General features: G+C 43.1%; 3 protein-coding genes across 11 annotated transcripts in view; 1 reads left to right on the forward strand and 2 right to left on the reverse strand.

The window, feature by feature from the left end:
- Positions 1-539, reverse strand: part of LOC147916185 (protein POLR1D) — a 36,066-nt gene extending 35,527 nt beyond the window's left edge. Inside the window, exon 1 of the mRNA XM_087436258.1 lies at positions 394-539. The gene's annotated coding sequence lies outside the window, so the exon portion shown is untranslated. The remainder of the gene's footprint in view (positions 1-393) is intronic.
- Positions 540-8,376: 7,837 nt separating this feature from the next.
- POLR1D (RNA polymerase I and III subunit D) lies at positions 8,377-10,108 on the reverse strand. The gene is made up of 2 exons (XM_004435282.2): positions 9,923-10,108; positions 8,377-8,955 (listed from the first exon to the last, which is right to left on the reverse strand). Exons 1-2 carry the CDS (start codon positions 9,946-9,948, stop codon positions 8,580-8,582), a joined length of 402 nt encoding a protein of 133 aa, XP_004435339.1. The 5' UTR covers positions 9,949-10,108; the 3' UTR covers positions 8,377-8,579.
- Positions 10,109-11,384: 1,276 nt separating this feature from the next.
- The window catches only part of LNX2 (ligand of numb-protein X 2), an 80,373-nt gene continuing 73,537 nt past the window's right edge, over positions 11,385-18,220 (forward strand). For 7 of the 9 annotated variants that reach the window (XM_087436250.1, XM_014791236.2, XM_087436255.1 and 4 more), the window contains exon 1: positions 11,385-11,582. The gene's annotated coding sequence lies outside the window, so the exon portion shown is untranslated. Of the gene's footprint in view, positions 11,583-11,628; positions 11,647-15,578; positions 15,673-18,220 lie in introns of those variants that run through there. The other 2 variants (XM_087436253.1, XM_087436256.1) reach the window with 2 other exon arrangements.

Genomic DNA, 18,220 nt, shown 5'->3' on the forward strand with positions numbered 1-18,220 from the left:
TAATAAATGGCAAAGATTTATCAGACAGCTGGTCTGGAAGTGGATGCAGTATTTGGCATTAACAAAACGGCATACCTTAGAATCAAATCCTTTGAATTCTACCTCGTGGTACCCAAACCAATAATCCTACCACTTCTACTCCACTAGAATTCTGTGGGGACAAGATCCCAAGGATAATCAATATCACCCTTCCATATTGCTGCTGCTGCAAAACAATGTCTTTTGATTAGCTTCAAGTGGGAGATACGTGATGTATCTCTCACCTTTTATTTTAGACCAAGAGGAGAAAAGACAACATGTAGCCTGGGATAAGGGTGTTAAGGGATGGTGGTATCAAAGGCTCTTGAGGATGGAGAGAAGACATAAATGAAATAGATTATAAAGTATAACCACCTTTATTGGGGGTCTCTATGATGCTCATCACCTCAGCTCTTCCTCCCACTGAAGCCACACGCTTCCTTGCCTTACTCAAGAAGTTGTTTTCTTCTTGAGGCTTGTCACTGTGATGGCTCTCTGATTATGCAAGTGTCAGCTGCTGAGTGTACAAAATAATGTCATTACAAATCATCAGTCCTTCTCTGCAGTTTCTCCTCCCTGTTGTGGCAGTGATACCCAGACGCTGACATTCAATCATGCACACATTCATTCATTCATTGAGTATATATTAATGAAAGCCTACCGTATGCCTGGCATGGTTTTAAGTGCTGGGGATACAGAGGCAAACAAGGACAAAGTCCTTGCTCTCAGGGAGCCTATACTCAAGTGAAGTTAGACAATAAACAGATAAATACATAATATGAGTACTATGAAGGAATGAGGCAAGGTCAGGAGATAGAAAATGACAGAGATTTGTGTCTAGGCACACATGCTATTTTAGAGAAGGCAGTTGTGGTGCACACCCTCTAAGATGGTCCTAAGGATCCCCACCTCCTGATATTCACGCCCCTGTATAATCCCCTCCCCTTCAGTGTGGGCTGGACTTACTGACTCACTTCTAACAAACAGAATAGGGCAGAAGTGAGGGAATGTCACTTCTGAGATTAGGGTACAAAGACTGTGGCTTCCCTCCTGAGTTTTCTCTCTCTTTCCTGGATCTCTTGTTCTCGGGGCAGCCAGATGCTGCAGAATGTGAGTGAGCTTGGAAGCGAATCATCCCCCATTCAAGCCTTGAGACAACTGCAGCCCAGATGACACCTTGATTGCAGCCTTGTGAGAGACCCTGAGTCAGACTCATCCAGCTAAACTCCAACCAGACTCCTGACCCACAGAAACTGTGCAAAATGTTTTTTGTTTTCAGCTGCTAAGTTTTAGGACAATTTGTTATACAAGAATGGATAACTAAGATAGCAGTCAAGGATGGGATCTCTGAGTAAATGAACTTGGAAAGAGGCCATGTGAAGATTTAGGGGAAGAGAGTTTAGGGAAGTAAAGGACAGGTATCAAGGCTCTGAAACAAGAACAAGCAAGGCATATACGAGAAGGCCAGGATGGCAGTCACAGGTGATGACATGGAAAGACAGACAGGTACCAGTTGGTGCAAGCCAGCTCTGAGGACTCCCATGGATAATGCGACATAACCAGTACTATGAAGGTCACTATTCTAACCACCACTAATTGGCTTAAACAATAACCAATATAACAAAAATAATAGTAACAGCTAATATTGAGTATTTAAGTATACTAGGAATTGTGCTAAGTGCTTTATTTCAATTGTTCTTCACAATAACCCTATAAAGTAAGTATTATTATTAGCCCAATTTTACAGGTAAGGAAGCTGAGGCTCAGAAAGGTTAACGTACTCTCCCACATTCACAAGTTAGGAAGTGGTGGAGCAGAAATTTAAACTCTGACTTCAGAGTCCTTACCCATCACCTCTACACAGTACTGTCTTGAAAGAGAAGCTCCTACAAAGAAAGCCTCTTTCACCCTTGAAAAAGAAGAAAACATAAAACCCTCAAAACCCCCAAACCTCAAACTGTTCTTTAAGCCAACTGGTCCAGTCTCTGTCTGATTAGATGCTCCAGGCAGTTTGATTTTCCTTGGAGCCCTTTTAATAGAATTGGTTGAGGTATTATTTACAATTTTTTTGAGGTTTGACCCAAGTCAGCACAGTAAATTTAGAAAAGCACACACACAGGTAATATATGTCTTTTTGACATATATTAAGTGCCTTGCATAACAAATATGGAATTTACTGAGGATTAGTATTATTAGAGAAAATATCAATATATTCTATTTTAAGCAATTTTATGCTTAGCTGACCTAGCTTGAGCCCTCGCTTCCTATCAACATTTAGATACCTGGAACCAAACCAGGCATCCATCTGCTATAAAACTTGCTTTTCCTTCCTGCTAAGGCTTTGTCTTGAAGCTTGGGGAAGATTACGAATGTTCCATCAGAATCTTAATTTCTTTGTGAAAAAAGGAAAAACACAATCCTTTTATCTTTGATTTTTATCTATATTCTATTAATAGGAATGCTATTTTAAAATATCTTTCTTAAAAGCAATGGCTTTAGCAGACTGACAACTTTCCACACAGGGGTCCACAAATTTATATTATAGTGCTGCCTTGGGCTAGAGGAAACAAAAAATAACAGAAGCTACTAAGGTTCTTTGTTTTCAAGTTTTCACCCAGAAGAAATATGAACGAAATCAGCTTGCTCGACACAATTAATGATATTATAATAACATTAATAGCTAACATTGATTGAGAGCATACTATATGGGCCAGATACTGTCCTAAGCAATTTGAATATTATCTAAATTAATAGTTATAATATTCCTATATGGTAAGTATTATTGTTATCCCAATTTTACAGATGAGGAAACTCAGGCACAAAGAGGTCAAACAGCTTGTCAAGGTCACATAGCTAAAAAGTCTAGAGCCAAGACCAAGCCCCACGCAGTGTGATTCCAATAGTGCATCCTCTTAACTCCTATGCTATGCTGCCTCACAGCTGTTTAGCCCGAGAAGGTGTGCAGGATCCCAACCACATCAACTTTTGCTTCTAAGAAAGACATACTTTTCTCAAAAATACAAAAGAAAAACAAAGCCCCATTAAAATCAACTCCCCTAATACACATATATATATTAGCCAATCTAAAACTCCTACAAAATCCTACTGTTCCACACAGTAACTCAATATTCTTTACAATAATTATTAGGCAAATATATTTTATTATATAAATTTATAGGCATATAAATTTAGGCACTAATAGAAACCACACACAATGCTGAAAGTTTATTCCTTTAAAAAGGTTCATAATTTTGCTTTTTCATTGCTGAATAATCTACGTTCATCTTTTAGAAAATTCTGGGAGTATTCTCACTTATCCTTGGTCTTAAATGTCACTCCTCAGAAAGGCTTCCTTAACTATTCAATTTCTTGGTGCCTTCTCAGCCTGCTCCTTCTTTTACTTCCCATTTATATCACTACCTTAAATTACATTATATATTATGCACATTTATTTTCTAGCTCTGCCATTAGAAAATAAACTGCATGTGGGTCAACTTGTTCCCTGCTGTACCCCGAGTACCTAAACTGTGTAGTATGTACTCAATAATATTTATGGACTGAATGAATGAATGAAATGTACCCTTTGAGGAGAGCAACTTGGTGAGGGCAGACAGCGGCAAGAGCCTGTCAGCTCACTGCCCTGACCTCACCACCCCCAATTTTCACATCTGTAGCCCTGGATTCACATCCTTGTTAAAGATGTGAATTCTTCTGACATGGGTGCGGGAAGGAGGTGAACGGTGGTTGCACCCACTGACTCCTATTAGCAAGAACAGGTGGGGGAGGAGAAGGGATGGTAAATCTTGCCATACTGGTTTTGGTTGTGAGGGAGTAGTAGGAAAACAAAGGAGTAAAAGACACAGCTACGGGACCATTTTCAACCCTTCTCTCACCTTTACCCCTATACAGAATCTGTCTCTATTTTAATTTTTTTATCAGTTTTTTTGTATTCATCCTTTTACCTCCATTCCTACAACTATGCCCTCCGTATATTACACCTGGACTGTTACAAAAGACCCCAACTCACTGCTGTCTTCCAATGTTTCCTTCCACTCATCCATCTGCACAGGCATAGGACAAAAAAAAAAAAAACACCTTTATGGCATTCCCCAGCTCAAGAATCTTTAATGTCTCCCTTACACTGGGAAAAAGGAAACCATTTATCCTGGAACACTACATTTATTTTACAAATTTGCCAACTTCAATACTCCACCAGTTACTGGAAAGCAGACTGTGTTTGCCTTGTTTGCTCTCTCCAGTGCCTATGACAGTGGCTGGCAAGAGCAGGTGCTCAGGAAACAATCATTGCCTCAACAGTGTCTCACGCATCCCACTCTGTGTTCAGCATAATACTTTACTCTGCGTATTAGGTCACTTCATTGGCTTACAATTTGTGTATAAATCTTGTGTGCCCTCTCCAAAATCACATAAGGCTTTTTAGGACAGGTCCACATTATACTCTCTTATCTCCACCATTTCTCAGGACCTGGTCACTACTAAGTACATATTTGCTGTATAGAGAACCAATAATCTAGGTTTGGAAAGAATTTCATGATGAAAAAAAATACAGATCACACAGTAACTGTACTGGGGTAATTGATACAGTTTCAAACAGTGAAAGAAAAACCAACATTAAGAATCTGAGCACAAAAGGGCTGGATTTGAGGTCTTTATAAGTACTTGAAAGCAGACTGGTGGATTTGGGTAAACTTCCCAGTAGCCCAGTTTGAGGGATATTACAAAGATTGGCTCTGACTTTAAATTATGCTAACCAAAATAGAGGACGTTTGTCTAGTGATCTGGAGATAATCTACAATCTTAATAACATATTTAAGGGAAACAAAAAGAAAGGTGGGGAATGGTGGGTCAGAGAACTTGATATGCTTTCATATTTCTTGAAATGCAAGACACTCTGGGTCAGAATGGTACTGAATGGACCACTTTTTATGTAGACAACTTTTGATCTCTACAGAGATACTGTAGACACCTGCGCATTATACTGACTAACTAGAGCACTTAGATGTTACAGCTATATGCAGTTTATAAATACTTGGTAAAGTGCTTTGCAAATGGGAAGTGCTAGGCAAGTACTCAAACTATTACATATTAAAAGCCTTTGGTATGTAATCACTTTATTTAATAATTGGCTCTTTAGAAGGCATAGTACTTTACAGCTGAACAGAACTTCTGATCTTGAATCATTAATATTAGTTTATTTAGAGTGAAATGCTATTAGAGAGCAAATCAGAGATACTGATCAAGTTATTTTTTCACAGTTTATAAATATATATGATTTATATCTATCTCCCTCACCCTTTCATAGACCAATTCAGCTTGCCATCAGGTTCCCACAGACTTCATGCAAAGATTCTTTCCACATACCCGTGACTCTTAGTTATCCTGCCTGCCTTGCCCTCCATTTTTTCCTTTCACCCATCTGCCTTCTGAAGGTGTTTCGTTTGAACCTGTGAGTTTATGGCTACCCTGAACAGATTCAAGACAGCATGCCACATGATCAGTAGCGATAAATCCTTTTAGGAGCAATGAAGCCATGAGATGCAGTGGGTGGTCACCAGTGCATGCATTTCCCATATGTACTGTTATTACACATACATAAGCACTAACAATATTAATTACTGCAGTCTACTATCATCATTCTACACCGCTATGTCCACTAACTGAAATTTGCTTTCATCTCCTGACAGGTCTTGGTTCAGAGGTATTAAACTCCATTAAATAAGCCTGTTTACTATCCCCATAGGACCACTCATAGGCAAAATTTTAGAAGAGGCAAAGAAGTTTTTGATCCTTTTCTACTTATCCCTTTAGGGCCTCCTTACATCTTCAAGTGCTAATTTCCCTACTTTGACATTGGTTTTCCAGACTCTCTATCACCCTAGGAGAACAGTCCCTATCCTTGCTTCATGACTTTGATCTTTCCTCATACCTGCTCCCACTTCAATTTAGCTCTCCAATGTCCTACAATGTATTTTCTTTACTGGAAAACTCAAACTAAGGCATTCTTCTGTGCAATGAGTGTTAATGTTCAGTCTTCTTAGACACTAAACTAACTCTGCACACTGCCCAATGACCTCCCTGTTTAACTCCAAGTGACATTTTTCCATTCTCATGTGACTCATTCAACATCATTCTCCCCTCTTTGAAAGCCTTGGCTTCCACTACTTGACTTCTACAGACTTTCTTCCCACCTCACTGGTTGCTCCTTTTTAACCCAACCTTTAAATACTGAGCTTGCCTAGGGCTTGGTCTTGGGCCTACTTGTTTGTCACAGTTTTTATGGATTTACATCATCTGTATGGCAAGAGCTCACAAAGTTTATCTCTAGCTTAAATCTCTTTCATGGCCTACAACTCATATTATCTACTGTCTACCACGTTCAAAATGGAACTTTTGATTCCAGTCACCTTCTCCACCTCCCAACCTATTTTCCCATTTAAGGTTCCCATTTCAGTAATTTGGCCCCAAACCTAGGTACAAGTCATTTTTCTGTTTCTTCACCTTCCACATCCAATTCCTGAGATCTATCAATTCTGTACCAATTTGGTTCTAAAATACATCTCAAATCCACCTTCTTTTCTCTATCACTAGCTTACTGCCCTTCCAGGCCACTTCAGCTCTTACAGTTTCTCTGCTTCTACTCTGGCCTCTCTATAACCTATTCCCCTACACGGTAATCAAAGTATTCAGATGTCATTCCCTTTGTACTTAAAATCCAAACTCCTTACCACCCCAGCTCTCCTCTCCAACAACTCCAAACGATAGGCCCTTGTCCTCCTTACTTACCACGCTAGACATGCAAATTTTCTTTCAATTCCTTTAATTCCTCAAACCACCAGTTTTCTGCTTCGGGACCTTTGCACATGCTATTCCCTCAGAATCTTTCTCTCTTCTTTTGGCACAGTTAACTCCTTCTCTTCCTGTAATCGCTGGAGGACCTTCCCTAACTTGCATACCCAAAGCAGATTCCTCTTTCATGTTTTCTATCTTGACCCTGTATTTGTTTTTTCACAGAATTACAACTTTAAAAAAAAATTTCACTCTTATTATAATGTATGCTCCATGTGAACAAGAGCTGTGTCTCATCTATTAACATGTCTATTCCAGGGCCTGGTATATACCAAATGCTCAATAAATACAGAAATACATTTATCTAAAGAGTTGACTGAGTGTAGGAAATGTGGGCTTTATGGTAGGCTAGTAGAAGAGGTCTGATTTGAGTGAATAAAAGGCTATATGCCTTAACTACCGACATGGATTCATCTAATATTTACTAACCATCCACTACCTATCAAGCATTGTGCCGCAAGTTAGTATAGTGGGTACACAACATAAGCACTAACAATAGCATAGTAAATCCAAAACCAAGAAACACAGAGCATAATGAAAGCACATACAAGTACCCAAACTAGGGTAGGAAGTCCGACATGTAAGTTCTTACCTAGACCAGAGTATGGCAGAAGGAAGAGTGTTCCAGGAAGAGGGAATAAACAAAGGCTCTAAAGGACAGCACTGGGGGGTGGTGTGCTCAGGTTCAAAGGCTGACAGATATTAGGGTGAATTAAGAGTCAAGTTGGGGTAGGACAGGCATGAGGGACAACGCTGAAGAGGTAAATAGGACAGCTCTTAGACGTGATTCACTAATATTTTAAGTTTTCAAAAAAAAAATCATTTTCCCCACATGGAATTTTCCTTCTCCCTGTCCTTACTGTTTCTCAAATACTCCTTTTTTAATGTAACCTTGGGCTATACTTAGATACCTAAGGACTGAAAATGTTATCTGGTCTTCCCAGTTTTCTCCTTCTGTAATGTAATTAAACTCTCTTGACCTACTTAGGTCATTTCTGATTAAATATTTTATTACTGTCCTGAAATTAAAGCAGTAAACTGGTATCTATCCTGTAAATGCTATCACAAAGATGGAGCCTGATACCACCAAAAACTCTCATGTGAAACTAGAATTCTCACAATTCTTTCAAATTATTCCCCACCCTTGCCCAATCTACCAATCATAGCAAAGGATGCAATTCTCCCATGAATTTACTAAAAACTATCTATCAAGAAGCTAAGTCCTCCCACCTTTCTTTCCTTCCTCCTTTTATTTTTTAAACCAACAAGTCTATGTGGGGTCATGCTCTATTGCATCTCTCCCTCTCCCCCAATCATAGCCATGAATGCATATTCCTTTTAATTCCCTTGATCAAAGTCCTTGCCTGGGCCTCTGATTTTCTCATAGTTTCCTCACTTTCAATGTTGGCTCAATTAAAAGAGAGAAAGCAAGCTAGAAAAAAACCCCTAAAACAGTCAACCTTGAGGACTAAGGAACAGAAACCACTCAAATTAGTTTAAATAAAAGAGGGAATTTATTAGAACAATACAAAGGTTCTTGCAGGGATTCCAACAGCGGCAACGGGTCAATACCTAGAAGCACACCTTTCAGAAGGACAGATCATGATGTAATCACAAACTTCTACTTGTGGGTTTTGCAAGATCACGAAGAGAATATCCTAGAGGATAGTCTTCCCTGTAGCATGCATAAGTGACTAGAATGTGGATTTATTTCTGCTTGCTTTTTGATCCTTATATTCCTTTATGCTGGCCTCAAACTTGTCAAGCACATGCTGGCAGACATTCATGAGCTCATTCAGGCCTCTTTGAAATGGCTCAACAGCTGGAAGAGTACCTCGAGTCTGAATGCGCAAATTAATTTTGCTCTCTGAAGGATGGGTTGTAGTATAACCACAAAATTCCACTTCCGGGTTCTTCATGATCATGTAACGAAGAGAATTTCCTAGGGTATGGTCCTCCTCGTGCAATACAAATGTCACACAGTGTCTATCTGTTCCAGCTGCCTGGACCATTTCCAGGGCTGTCTTCCTCTCGCCTTCAGCCATTGAGGTCTTCAATCCAGATCTTTTTCTACACACATATTTTTTATAAAAATGAGATCATACTGAATATGGTTTTGTTAACTAGCTTTTTTCATTTACTATTTCACAACTGCAACACATTATTACTCTAATGTACTTCAATTACATAGAACTATTAACATTAGCCCCTTATTTTGCTGCCTCCACATAGTCTATCAATAATATTTAATTTATTGCCTCCAGTTTCTCCCTACTCCATTTGACCGTCCACATGGCCACAAGGCGAGTCTCCTTAAAACACAAACTTAAATGTTTGCTAAAATATTCTTTTGGTAGAGTCATAAGAAAGGGATAGGATTAGAATAGGGAGGGCCCTGCTAGAGGATGAAAACGGAGTTGAAAGGCGTATAAAAACACAGATTATTATAAAAATAGACTATAGATTATCAACGTGCAGGCCCACTACGGCTTCCATTTGCAGGACGTAAGGAAACTAGAAGGGAGAGTCGGAGAAGAGTCAATCAAGCAGGAGGGAGAAAGATCTCAGCGCACAGTGGCTTCATTAGCAGTCTGCACAGAGGAGGCACTTGGGCCGCAGTTACAGGGAATACGACCCGACTGAGCACACCAATGCTATCACTTGGGGAACAGTGGCCTGGTGCGTAATTTTACACGTTAGCGTTATTTACTCTTACTGTTCTAACGGGGGGTGGGGTGGGCAGAGTGGGGACTTAAACTCTAATCTCACAACTTGTCTTGGTATCTAGTGTACTGAGCGTCTGTATTCAAACACATCCACGTCTTCACCCCTCTCCTCCCAGTCGGGGCCCCTCTCCCTGCCCAGGCGCCCACTTCTCTCTCCCCCACTGCCCTCCCAGCCATGCCCTCGCTGCCAGGCAGCGCCGCGGAGGCTGAGGCCCCGGCCGGCCGCGGGCCCCTCGGCCACCGGCTCCCGGTGCAGGGCGCGGCCCTCTCCTCCCACCCGCTCGCCCGCCCGCCTCCTCCTCGGCCGTTACCTTTCCAGCTCCTGGTCCTCTTCCATGGCGGGGGCGGCTTCCGGGACCCTCAGGTGGTGCTGGCGGACCGGAGGCTCAGCCCCATGTCACGAAACGTGCGGGCGAAGCAGGAAGGAAGGAACGACCGACGGAAGGAGCCGCAAACGGAAGGAGGGGGGAGGAGCCGCAGCGGCGCGGCAAGGCCCAGCCACTGGGCGGGGCGTGGAGGCTCCACCGGAGGCCCCGCCCACATGCCCCGCCCCTGGCGCGAGGAGGGCGGGAGCGAGGCAGGAGCCGCTCACCTGGCCCTCCCGGAGCAAGTCTGCCGGCAGAGCTAGCGGGGAGAGAGGAGGGGTCGGGCTCCCGCCCCACTCCGATGCCGAGACCGGCCTATGGGCGCCTGAACTCAGCCCTCGGCACCTTCCTCTAGGTGATGGCGAAGGGGGCGGGGCCTTACCTGTGGCCCCCAAATCACCTTCCTTTTTAGGGCCGGATTCGGGCCTCTTTCTGACTTGCTGTTAGACCCGTGGGGGATGGTGTTACTCCCAGGCGGGACCCCAACCCTCGGGGAGGCTTTCATGGGACGACAGGCTTAAACTATAGTTGATCAGTACACCTTGATGAATTTCACAACCGAATAGGATGGTTTGAGCCGGTATTTGTCTCATACGGGATCTTGCAGCTAGCTGCACAGCTCAAGTGGGTCAAAGGACAGGCGTTTGTCTTTATCTTTTGGGGGAGGAGTGAGAGTTTGGAAGGAAGCCCCCATCCTTTCTCTCCTAGGATCTTTTCTACTCCTGAAGTACGTCCTCCTTCCCTTTGGACTTCCTTTTCCCTTTACCCTTTCGGCGTCTTAATCCTCCTCACCTGCGGAACCTCTCGCTCACCTTTGTTCACAGGTGCCGCTGACCCCGCCTCGGCAACCTTTCACCACCCAGACTCGCTCTCCGCCCTCCTTCCTTCGTACCGCTCCTCTCTCCCTCTCCTCAGGTGTTCTTTGCTAATAACCCCTCTCCCTTCCTCGCTCACCAGCTCCCCTCGCCTCCCTCACCCAGTCAGCCCCTGTCCCTACCACCCTACCCCGGCTGTCCTCTCGTCAAACACACCTACACTTCTGCTTTCCTCCGCCACCTGTTCTCCTTACCCGCCCCCCACCCCCATTCCCCTAGATGTTCCCTGCCTCCCCCAGCTGTTCCGCTCTCTTCGCAGCGATCGGCGGGGAGCGCAGAGACTTCTCGAGCGTGTGTTCTGCAAGGGAATCAGGCGAGCGGCGGCAACACCCGAGGAGGGGGGGGAGGGCCGGTGGCGAGAGGCGGAGCAGGCTCACTCTAACCCGGGACTGACGGCCCGTCCTGGCCCGCCCCCTGAACCCTCGGATAGGCGAAGCCGCTCTCTGGCCCGCCCATCTCCCGCCCTGTGCTGCCGCCGATTGGCCTAGGTGCGTGTCGGGTTGGGCGGCTGGGCCCCGGCGCTCGCCCCCGCGAAGGCAGCAGGGGCGGTTGAGAAGCGAAGTCTTGGCCCGAGTTTGCTTCTTGCCAGGAAATCCGCGGCGGTGGCGGCGATTCCCCGCGGAGCAGAGGCCGGCTAGCTCCGCACTCCCTCAGCGGGCCGCGGCGAGCGGAGCTGGGCTGTGCTGCGCCGCCGGGAGCCGGCGCGCGCCCCGGGCAGCCGCGCTTTCCCAGTGAGTAACTTTGCCTGGCCGCCTCGCTCCGCGCCCTCCCGCCGGGTCCGGGCAGCCGCCTCAGGTGCGGGCGTCGGTGGGGTGTGGGGCAGCGCCGCGCCCGGGGAGGCGGCCCGAGCGGCGCCACCGCCGCCGTGCGCGGCTCTCCTCCTCGCGCGCCGGGCTGCGGGGAACGCGGACCCGGGTGTGGGGCCGGCTGCGCTTGTCCGGGGAGGGAGGGACGGGCTGCCCTCGCCCGGTGCTCGCCGCCGGGCAGGCGCCGGGGAGAGGTGGGCGGCCCCCGGCTGTTACCATTTGGTGGTTCCGGCCGCTGTGTTGCAGATCTTTGCGTCCTTTGCTTTTTTAAGGGGAGAGGTGGGGAAGAGTTTTTTATTTCCTCTGTGTATGTTGTGGTGAATGAGAGACACTAGCTGCCTTCCATCAGATCTTGTTCCCCTGGAAAGGAATGGGGAGAGATCGTACCCTCCGTCCCAGCCTGTTGCCTAGGAATTCTCACCTTTCCCTTCAGGCCAGAGAGGGTGGGAGAGCGATTTCACCTCTTCATGGGGGTAATTTCAAAATATGGATCTTGGTTTTGAAGCAGTTGCACACAAAGCACCACTCAGGAAATACATCACTCGCTTTTTAAAGCTTTATGCCATATTTTAAACGAAGGAATTTTAACTTATATGTAGTGTTTCTTCTGATATTTCAGTTTACATTTAAGGTTACAAATCAAGACGTTCGTATCTTCCAGGAGCTACAGTACATTCATGCACGGGCTTAACTGTATAGATGTTTCTTTTTAAATCACAGAAACCAGAAACGAAGTTGAGTGAAAAGCAGTGGCAGTGCAGGAGGAGGAAACAGTTGTGAGCTTCGGTTTATTGGAACTGCCTTCACTTAAAGAATTTCACATTCTTGAAGCAGCAGTAGTTAATTGTAAATTGGCCTTCGTCCCGGGACAGATTTTGAGTTTTTTGTTGTATGTACTGTGACGCAGCACTGGTGAAGTTGGATCTCAGATCAATTTTATTTAGTTTGATAGATTTGATTCCTATCTCCACACTCCTTTGGAAAATGGACTTTGATCTAGTATCCTTTTGGGGCCTGTCAAAGCTTTGTTAAGCCATGAATAACAAAGTTTTACCTTTTTAGCTTGTCCAAGTCCCACATGTGATTTTTCCCATAGGGGTAAAATGTAGGCCAAATCGGAACCGAAGTAGAATAACACTACTTTTAATTTGGCCCACTTGTGTGTTAACATTCCTAATTCTGTATCTTGTTCCTCTCCTTTTCTCAAGTGAGAAATTTTTTGTTATTTCTTCATTCAGCAAATGATAGAGTGCCTACTGCATGCCAGGCCTTGACGGCAGGGCTCGGCTCTTGCCCTGAAGTTGCTCATAGTCTTATTGGGAAGCTGAGCCATACCTGTGTTCCACTAGCTATCTGAAAGTTATCTGAACAAAGTGCTGTGGGAACTTGGAGCATTTCTGCCTGGAGTTTGTTAGGGAAGGCCCCACATAGGCACTCACTCTTCAAATTGGTGTGGGATTTTCCAGGTACATTCTAGACAGAGAGACTAATATGTAGGGTGTTGCATTACGAGATCTGCATCTAGTTACTCTGGCTGAAGGACACAATGTATGGGGTTGGAGTGGTAGTCAAGGGCTGGGTAGTATTCATTTCAGAGCACTTAGCACTTTGCCTTGCTTACAGTAGGCACTCAAATATTTATTGAACTGACTTAAACAGAAACACAAAGGATTTTGTATGCCAAATTAAGAAAACCAGACTTTAGCCAGTTAGTAATACGGAGCCGCTAGTTTTAAGCAGGAGAATGTCGTGATAACATTTGCATTCCAGAAGGATATTTGCAGCGGTCTGGAGGATGGTGGGGGTCCAGATGGGAGGTAGGGGGACAAAGTAGGAGCTTTTATACTATAGGGGTTAAGTGCTCAGGCTTCTCAATTCACATTTTCTGGGTTTGAATCTGGCTGTATCACTTATTATATAACCTTTCTTCCTCAGGTTCTTCATTTCATAGGGTTTGGGGGATAAAGCTTGAAAAACATGTATATTACTTGGAATAGTGCTTCGCACATAGTAAGGACTTGGTAGATGCTAGTTGTCTGTGAAGGCAGTGGAAGTAGGTGATGATGTGGCATTTAGGAGGTATATTTGGTTGGAATAGGTAAGTGACTAGATATGATTAATGATGATTCCTAGGGATGATTCCTAGGTTTTTTGACTTGAGGCATTGGAGTGTACTGGTTAAGCTGGCTGTGGAGTCAGAATAGGGATTGAATTCCATCACTTACTCTTAGAATTACTATCCTGACTGAGCTTTGGTTTTCTCACATTTAGGAAATGATCATAGTACCTGTCTAGTAGGGTTTGAGGATCAAATGAAATTACGCATGTAATGCCCTTGGCAGAGGACCTAGCACGTTACAACTGCTCAATAAATATTAGCTGTTCCTTTAGTGATAATGACATTAATGAGCTAGTGGAATGTTAGGAGATAAGAGAAGGGCAGTTAAAAACAAGGAGTGGGAAAAGGAAGGTAATTAGATTTGGAGCAGACCAGTGAGGTGCTAATGGATAGTTGAGATGTCCGTGATGAAGTTGTTGGATAGATGTGTCGACAGGAGCGAGGAAGGAATGGAAAAGAAAAAAGAGAGTTCACATAAAGCCTTTGTGCGTTGTGGTAAACTTTATGAGATTTGGGGATTGCAGTGCTGAGAGTGTTGATGTTGAATATTAGGCATCTCTATTCTTAAAATGCATTTTGGCTACCATTACAGGGGAACTTCAGGCTCATATAATCTGGTTGGCCCTTCTCTCTCTCCTCTTTCTCTCCTTTCTGATTGCCTCCAAAAATTCAAATATTTTTTATTTTATTATGCAGAGTCATTTAACTTTTCCCTGCTTATGGGCTTAAAGTTCACTCCAGGCCCACCTTTTTATGTCAAAATCCAACAAAGTTTCTAGAAGAATCAAAGGTCTCACTTCATGGGTTCCATTCTACTTAGAAAACAGTGTTGGTTGAAAATATATGTGTATGTGTATATATATGTGTAATTCAACATGCAAGATATTTGTGTATATATGTGTGTATATATATATCTTACGTGTAGAATTATAGTTGTAGAAGACTTGGCCAGGCCTAAAGTGACCCTGTTACAGGACCGGGGAGATTTACAAAATAAATCCCCTTTAGCTTTCCTCTCATATGTTTCTTTTCCTCAGAAAGTACAAAAACAGTTGAAAAATCTGTGGTTATGTAAGTTTTTTGGTTGGTTGGAGTTAGAAGAAATGGCTATTTCGTGTATTAGCCTAATGAGAAGTTAATAAGAGGAATTTTTTAAAAAGCAAGTGCTCATGATATACATTATGATAAATTGTCATCTAGTTAGTATGCTTGTAAAGAGGCAGGTATTGTAGGTTGTATACTTTATATGCTGCATAAGAGCAGGGATCGTATCTGTTTTGCTCACTGAAGAATCCCCAGGTACTTAAAACCATAAATATTAATGTATGCATGAATGAATGAATTAGATCTGTTGGTTTTGATCTGTCTTGGCCCACAGACTTCTCCAAATCTTTGGAACAGTCGTTAGTCGGAGGGAAAACACAAGAGAGAATTGAGCCAGCAAGGAAGCTTAAAATGTTCATGTACCTATAGGAAGATACAGGAACTATAACAAAATTTATGGCTATTGTGAATCAGTGATTTTAGTGCCAGCTGCTATAATTATTTGCATGATTCCCTCCTTTTCATATTTTATTGTGATAGTTGTGGGTGTGGCAGGGAGGAACAGACTTCATGTAGGGATGTGGCTTTGTTCAGAGGTAAACTGACAACAGCTGTGTCATAACTTTGTCCTCTCTTGGTTATTAGCAGAACTCCAGAACAGAGTCTCTGAAGTCTTGATAAGAAAAGCTGAAAAGATAGGAGCAGAAGTGTTGTGGGCAGAGAGAGTTTAAGCATAGTTGACACCTTTATCTTTGCAGCCTCGAGATTTAGGACTATTACTTCCGACAATCAGGATCCCTCAAAGGAGAAATTATGTGGAGGAAGAATTATTTTTTCTCAAAATTGGACTGGGTAAGAGAAGTGAGAAATAGCAACAAATGCAGAAAATAGGCAATAGGCAAGTAAAACTGTAGCTATATACAATATATATACAAGTATACTACAGTATACATATAGTATATACATGTGCGTATATATATAAGTATACTCTAAGCAATCATGTACCACTTAAAAAGCATACCACTTTCATACATAAAACAAATGAGATTTTAATTTTTTTTCTTTATTGAAAGAGTAATCTTCAAGTTCTTTTAAATAACAGATGGCCCTAAAGTTTATAATAGGGGCCATTGTAAAAAATGTTTATAACCAAGTTATGAGGACTTGTATCTTATGTAAAATAAGGTGTCCTTGAGTATAATAAACCTCCCAAAGGCTCTGTTGGCTATTATTTTGTTTTACAGATAAAAGTAAAGTAAGTCTGGGAAATATTTGTACCCCTCTACCCCACCCCCCAAAAATTGTGATTTTGGCTTCCAATGTTAATTCTTAATACTGTTCAATTAAACTACATAAATAATTATGGAACAAATAAATTGGAGTCTACTTATATCTTACTTATTTCATTATTTTATTGTGACTTTTCTGTGACATAATTTTAATGTTTGAATTTTGACTTTCAATTTAATTGTATTCAGCGAGTAACTAAGTACACATGATGTGATTAGCACTGGGCTGTGTGGAACTCAAAATTGTCTTTGCCCTTGCAGAATTTAACATCTTAAAAGACATTCAGTCAAGGAGTTAACCTTTTCAAGCGGGGTGACTGATACCTTGACTTCTAGGACCTTGGCTTCTCAACTCCAGTGACCTTCACTTTCACTGTATTTTAACATTCCCCAAACTTTCCACATTGGAAATCTTAAATTTATACATCCTGTTCTCTGACCACAGCCTCCTATCCCATCCTTCAGCTCTCTCCCACCCACGGTTTTTATTACAGTGCCCTTCCTCTTGACAGAGACAGCTTGCCAATCCCTTTATTTCACCCCACCTCCCATCCCCTGTTGCATTAACATCTGTTGGCCTTGAGGTCTTTCCTATCCGGTTTGGAATCCATTGTTAAGCACCTTTGCCTCTGTTGAATTTGTTTTGTGCTGTGCCTGCCAGGTAACTCCCTGTGTCCCTGTTCTGATTAACTGCTTCTCTCCCTGAGTTGCTTTGGTAACACCATTAAAAGGCCCAGGCCCTCGGTGCAGATAATTGCCTCCCAGACAACCCCTCCCCACCATTGCCATCAGTCAGTTGTGTTTATTTTGGCACCTACTGAGTCTCTGACACTGAGCTAGGAATACTGGGGTATCCTCATAGAGCTTACATGCTAGAGGAGATAGACATTCATCAAATAATAACACACTGTATAGTTACAAAGTATGGTAAGTGCTCTGAAGAAATAGCAGATCCAGTACTGTGGTGGATAGCACACGTGGCTATTGAAATGTGGCTAGTCTGAATTGAGATGTGCTGTAAGTATAAAATATACACCAGATTTTGAAGACTTAGTATCAAAAAGTAAAACATCTCAATTTTTTATACTGATTGTGTGTTGAAATGATAATATTCTGGATATATTGGGTTAAATAAAATTTTAAAAATAATTCATTCGTTTCTTTTTTTTAAATGTGGCTACTAGAACATTTAGCCAGCCCTGGTGTTCTAGTGATTAAGATTTGGTGCTCAGCACCACTGCCCGGGTCCGTTTCCCGGTCAGGGAACCACACCACCATCTGTTGGTTGTCATACTGTGGCGGCTGTAAGTTGCTGTGATGCTGAAAGCTATGCCAACAGTATTTCAAATACCAGCAGGGTCACCCATGGTGGATAGGTTTCAGCGGAGCTTCCAGACTAAGACAGACTAGGAAGAGGGACCTGGTCACCCACTTGTGAAAAATTGGCTGTGAAAACCCTGTGAATAGCAGCGGAGCATTGTCTGATGTAGCCCCGGATGGTGAGAGGATGGTGTGAGAAGACCGGGCAGGGTTCCACTCTGCTTTACACAGGGTCACCAGGAGTCAGTGTTGACTTCACAGCACTAACAACAAACTAGAACATTTAAAGTGACACGTGTATGGCTCACATTCTATTTCTGTGGGACAGCACTGGCATAGGGTGTTGTCTGGGGATATAATGAGGGAACCTCTGGGGGAACGGGTGTCACTGAAACCTCCCCTGTGGAAGTTGTCTTTGAACAGATATTTGGCTGAGTAGGTGTTATACAGGTAAACCCTCCTCAGAGGAAGCAGTCAGAGGTGGATGGCACTTTGAGGAAAAGTTAGAAGATGGTGAAAGAGAGCTGGGAGAGATTGGCATGGGATGAGGCCTGAGAGGTAGATAGGGGCCAGATTTTGTAGACCTTGTTGACTGTAATAAGGATTTTGTTCTTCATCACTCATGGATTATTCCAAACCATCATTTACAAACACTTTTATCCAACCCCCACTTCTTGAACAGTCTGCGGATAATCTGGTCGCTTCATGATGATCTGTCTGATTTGATTTCTCAGATTTCTATCCCTCTCCTTCCCAACTTATCTGTATAAATCTCAGATCTGTTGAAGGCT

This window comes from Ceratotherium simum, chromosome 10, assembly GCF_057802395.1.
Source record: "Ceratotherium simum simum isolate JZ-2026a chromosome 10, ASM5780239v1, whole genome shotgun sequence".
In the NCBI taxonomy this organism is placed as follows: domain Eukaryota; kingdom Metazoa; phylum Chordata; class Mammalia; order Perissodactyla; family Rhinocerotidae; genus Ceratotherium; species Ceratotherium simum.

Excerpts from the sequence above, each read along its gene's own strand:
- POLR1D (XM_004435282.2), bottom strand. The coding sequence starts at position 9,948 with ATGGAAGAGGACCAGGAGCTGGAAAG. Across the intron at positions 8,956-9,922 it reads GAGGACCAGGAGCTGGAAAG|AAAAAGATCTGGATTGAAGA; the intron begins GTAACGGCCGAG and ends ATATGTGTGTAG.